Raw genomic sequence first — 5,766 nt, forward strand, 5'->3', positions numbered from 1 at the left:
AGGAAGGAAAAAAAAAGGCTGAAAGGATTTTGGTTTATGATAACAAAAAGAACATGATGATTCAGGGTTCTACTTATTTTCCAACCTGTTAGCTGATTGTTAAGTAATCATTTAGATTAAGCTGACCAGAAATCGGTTACTAATTAAAAAAAAAAAAGAGCAAGACAAAAGTTCATGCGAATTTCTTTAAAAATTATCCTCTGCTTTTCTTGCAGGTTATTCAGGAGTTTGGAACCAGGTTATTAATCATTTCCCTAAGATAACTTATGGAATTCCGTCAGTTGGTTTCAAAGCTCAGCAAATTGGAGAAAAATAAGAGGTTCTTCAATATGGATATTGAGAAATTGCGTGTGAGATTGTTAAACCAATACGTACTGGAATTGCCACTGCCTGATGATGGAGACAACAACACTTATTTCATCGTCAAGGGCCTCAGGAATTATCTTAAATCGAGAGCAAGAATTGATCAAAATATCAGTTACCTAACCGAAGACCTTCTCCAGAAGGTAATGTTCTCAAAAAATCTACTTTGCATTGCTACAATGCAAGGTGTTGACCAGATGCAGCTGATAGATCTCTTGACTCACTATACATTCCTGGTCGTCAATGCCGAATGCCTGAGAAAAGTATATTGGTCTATTTATTTTGAAGGAAAGGTGTTCAGTGACATCCAATTTGAAATTTCTCAACTGCAACGCAAGATTGAGCTTGTTGATCCCCAATTTCGTGCAACTTCTGTGCGCGTCATGAAAGCTTTACTGAAAGCTTCAAAAGCACTACCAAAGTCACCACTCACTTTTGCTCCTGAGAAGAACAAGTATATAGTGGAAGAATTTGTTGATTCTCTCCTTGGTGCTCTTAGACAGATACTAGAATGTCATGCCACTTTTAAAGTTCCTGTGCAGGATCATATGCTGAAACTCCATGAGGGAATAAAATTCATCAGTATCCTTCTCTTTGTGAAGCAAGAGGAGTTCTATGCGCTACCTGACAAAGTGAAGGATCGTATTGGAGTTGTGATCATTGATTTAGGAATTTTAATTTGCTCCCTTTCAGTGAATGAAATCAAACGTGGCTTGGCTAAGGGAACAGATCTTGCAATTTCTCGTTTGGTGAAAGAGCTCCAATTTGTGATGCAAGAAGTTGCACAAACTCATCCACCAACATCATCGTCACTTGGTTTCCCCAGGACCAACGAGTTGGGTTCCATTGATTTCTTCTTAGAAAATCTCAAGGAAGTAGCAACGTCTGAGGCTGGTTCAATTTCTTTCCCAAAGGATCAAACCCAAAGAGTCCAAGAAGATGTTATATTTTTAAGATCTTTCCTATGGAAAATTATGAAGCAGCGCAAACAGAACGTAAAAGTACAAGCTCTTTGGGATGGTGTTATGGAGGTGGCCCACAAGGCAGAGTTAGTCATCGACTCCATTGCACTTGGGGATAGACTTGAATGTTTAGATGTCATTGCAGGAGATATCAAGCATATGAAGACCGAGGCTCTTAAAATCTCTCGCAGCATCAGGAATGACAACGAAGCTCAAGGAGTTACAAACAAATCTATTCACTTAGAATCACAATTCAGTGCGCCAGCACTGAATGAAGTTCTGGTGGGTCTTGATAAAGAGGTAAAGACAATTACTGATAAACTTATTAGGGGTTCAAAGCAGCTGGATATTGTTTCAATTGTGGGTATGGCTGGACTTGGTAAGACAACATTAGCCAACACTGTTTACCACCATCCTTCAATTTTACGCCACTTCCATATTCGTGCTTGGTGTACTATTTCTCAAGTATATAGCAAGCACAATTTGTTAATTCAGATTTTATCTAGTATTGGTAGTGGGAGTCCTGACCAATATCTGAAGGAGGACGAAAATGATTTGGCTAGAATGCTGTACCAGGCTTTGAAGAGGAATAAGTATCTCATCATTTTGGATGATGTGTGGGACATTGAGCCATGGAATTTGTTAAAAATATCATTTCCAGATGATACCTATGGAAGCAGGCTTCTCTTCACCAGTAGGTTTCAGAATTTGTCTTTGCAATCTAAACATGATAGCGAGCCTTACCATCTCTGCCATCGTAGTGATAAAGAGTGTCTTGAATTGCTTCAGATGAAGATTGGCAAAGAAAATTGTCCTCCAGCGCTAATCAAAATTTTAATGCAAGTGGCAAATAAGTGCATGGGGCTCCCTCACACAGTTGTCATATTTGCTGGAATTCTTTCAGGAATGGAGCCAGATTGCTGGCAAGAATTTGCAAACAGCCTTAGTTCTAGCACTTCAATTAAGACTGAACCATTGGAGCTGAGTTACATTCATTTACCCGAATATTTGAAGCCATGCCTTCTTTACTTCGGTGCATTTCGAGAAGACCAAGACATTCCTGTCCGAAAGTTGTCATGGCTTTGGATCTCTGTAGGATTTGTCCAAAAGACAGAAGGAAAGAGCTTAGAGGACGTGGCAGAAGACTACTTGAAGGATTTGATTGGTAGAAGTTTAGTAACGGTTACCAAACAAAGAACTCTAGCTGGTGCCAAGGCTTGCCGACTTCATGATTTGGTTTATGAGTTTTGTGTGGCAAAGGCCAAAGAAGAAAGTTTCTTTCAGATTTTACATGGGGGTAATGACCCTTCTACTTCTACTACGCCCTGCCCCCACCGAATGTTTATACACTTGAGCAACGGAGAGGAGCTTGAGAAGTCAAACCTATTCTTTCCCAAATTACGTTGCTTGCTCTTCTTTCGTTATGCTCGTTGGAATTTACTAGAGCTTCATGATGGTTCCCTTTGGTTTCCGATATTAAAACTTCTTAGAGTTTTAGATATTGGGGAACTACGTTTTGTTGGCAGTTTTCCAATGGAATTATTGTTGCTTGTTCACTTAAGATACTTGGCAATTGACTTGTTTATGGAATCCATCCCCTCTGCAATAGACAACCTCTCAAGACTACAGACATTTCTTGTAAAAGGAGGTATTGGTGCTATTGCCCTGCCAAATACTATCTGGAAAGTCAAGACATTGAGACATCTAAGGATAACAGAGTCCTCGTTGCGTGGTTTTAGTTTTCCCACTGGTGATATTGAAGACTCCCAGGATCTAGATCATTTAGACACTCTTAGCCTTGAAATTGACTGCTCTGGTGAAAGTCTGGAAAAGATACTGAAAAAGTTACCAAGCATCCGCAGACTAAAATGCGTGGGAGGAAAATATCCTGGAAATCCTAGTGGGATTGTCAATCTGGACAGTTTGAGTCAACTACAATCACTTAAGCTGTATCGATTCTTCAAGTGCAAGTTTGAATTCCCAATGAATTTGAAAAAGCTGACTCTCTCACACAATGATCAGCCATGGAGTGAAATTTCAACAATTGGAAAGCTGCCCAACCTTGAAGTGCTTAAATTAGGCTACAGATCATTCGAGGGGAAAAAATGGGAAATGCAAGAAGAGGAGTTCCCGAACCTCAGATTCTTGGAATTGTCAAACTTGAATATTCGCAGTTGGACTGCCAATTCTGATAATTTTCCACATCTTGAGAAATTGGTTTTGTTTCAATGTCAACAACTGGAAGAGGTCCATTCCTGTTTAGGGGAAAGTTCTACCATTGAAATGATTGAGGTGCAATTTGGTCGCAAGTCTCTTGTAAGTTCTGTAGAAAAAATTCAGCAAGAACAGAAGGACGCGGGAAACGAGGATCTAAAGATCGTTGTCGGAGCCACGTTGGATAAAGAGCTAAGATCAGAACGTGAGAGGGAGGAGTTCCTCTCATCACATATGATCAGAACAAATGAACCATTCATGTCCAGAGTTGGATTCCACTCATTTGATTGGTCTTTCTTGTAGAGTGCTGTGTGTATATGTTGAGTCAGTTCAATCACATAGTTATTCATGTTGCTCAAAGCAACTTTTGTAGCTTCAGAAGTCTTTGGTTTGAAGTTGATTGCAGTGGCAAGCATAGTTATGCCATTGTCTATCATAATCTGTTTCCAAAGTTTTTTCCGTTTTACTCTTTTTTTTTTGGCGATTCGATGTTGAATAATGATAGTAACGTATGTATCATCACAATTTCTGCAATCTTCTTTAATGCTGCTGCAGATTAATATGATCCTTGAAACAAGGAGACCACAAGCTTGCATGCTTTTGGAACTATGCGGTTCCTTTTATACATTTTAGTCAGATTAATTCAGAAAATTCTGGATGGATTCTGCTATTCCTAAATAAGGAACCACCAATAATTCTCTCTGTTTAGCTTAAAATACTTTTTTGCAACCACTGTTAATCAAAGAAACAGAAGGAAAGTAAAATAAAATCTGGATTTTTTGTTACTATAAAGTAGAATGGTGGTCACAGTTGCATGTATGACAATGACATAGGTATTTGGTACTAAAATTTGTATTATTGCCTTATATAAATTGAGTATTGTTGTTATTCAGTGTTTCATTGGGTTGAGAACTTAAAAACAGCTCTCAATGCCAAAAAAGAAAAAATCTAAAACCCTGTGCAAAATTCCTTTGTTTTCCTTTCTTTCCTGTTTCGTCTTTTCTCTCCAGTTTATGTGGATAACTGTCCCAAACAAATTAGAAATGAAAATCAAAGAAACTAGATGAAATCTTCTGATCAAACTACAACTGTTCCTTTGGAAATAATGAAACAAAATCTTACCTTTTTTTCTTCTTCAGCAATAATAAAATTCCATACACAAGAGAGTACTATATTTCTGACCTTTTTTTCTTCTTCTTTTTCTCCTCCGTTAGAGAGATGGCGTGGGAATGGGTTGCTCGTTGAATTTTGTTCGCACAAATTGATTCCTAGCTTGAATTTCCATACGCGATTTTCTCATTCTACTCTCTATTTTTTCTATTAAAGTTCTCTTATGTAACTTGCCATTCAATTCCTAGCTTGACTTTCTATACACAATCTTCTCATTCTACTCTCTATTTTTTATACTCTTATGTAACTTGCCATTCAGGGGTTGTAGACTAGCGCTCGAATTGGGCTGTCTTTTCAGACTTCGGTTTGTTTCATTGTCTTGTTTATGTGACTTTATGATTAGTATTTAGCTTTTAGTCCCAAATTTTTTTGGTTGATGATAATAATGGGTTGTAAATATTTTGGTACCAGTTTTCATATTTGTAGAAAGTACATACAACTATGAGAGGGCTTTTCATCTTAATTGTTCATATTATTGAATCACTTGGTAATGGTTCAGTTTTAATTCTGATTACTCACATTAGTCATTCATTTGGTAACTCACTTGGAAATGAATGAGAATTGCTTTTCAATGTTGAATTCATTTGAAAACAAGGAATCATTGGAGACTTTTTTTGATTAGTTTTACTATTGAATGTCTCGACTTTCCTTAGCTTTAAAAAAAAAAATCAAATTTATTTGCTTGAATTGAAGGGATGATTATTTCAGTTCCATGATCAACCTGGACTGTGGAGAGGATGTTTAATCTTTGAACTGAGTTATTATAAATTGATTGGCTTCTTTAATTTTCAAAATTTTGTTAATTGAATTGTTTTAATTAAAACTGTTTTCTTTTTAATTTCGGTCTCTATAGGACGTTTAGAGTTATATTTTCCTCGGGTTCAACCTGCTTTCCCTATTATACTTTTTGAAGGTTTCCACAACCAACCAAAAAGCTAAGTATGTGCATTTACATGATCTTCTTCATTTTGGCAGGACTTCCAAGTTTTGATGAATTATGCAAATTGTATCTGACACTTAGAAAGCAGACATGGGAACTTATTTGGTCTTGCAGGTA

At 37.2% G+C, this 5,766-nt stretch overlaps 1 protein-coding gene across 1 annotated transcript; it reads left to right on the forward strand.

Annotated features, from left to right (window-relative positions):
• The first annotated feature begins 266 nt into the window (after positions 1-266).
• Positions 267-3,842, forward strand: LOC113776886 (putative late blight resistance protein homolog R1A-3). The gene has a single exon (XM_027321937.1). It carries the CDS (start codon positions 267-269, stop codon positions 3,840-3,842), a length of 3,576 nt encoding a protein of 1,191 aa, XP_027177738.1.
• Positions 3,843-5,766: the final 1,924 nt, after the last annotated feature.

Source organism: Coffea eugenioides, chromosome 7, assembly GCF_003713205.1.
Source record: "Coffea eugenioides isolate CCC68of chromosome 7, Ceug_1.0, whole genome shotgun sequence".
Lineage (NCBI taxonomy): Eukaryota > Viridiplantae > Streptophyta > Magnoliopsida > Gentianales > Rubiaceae > Coffea > Coffea eugenioides.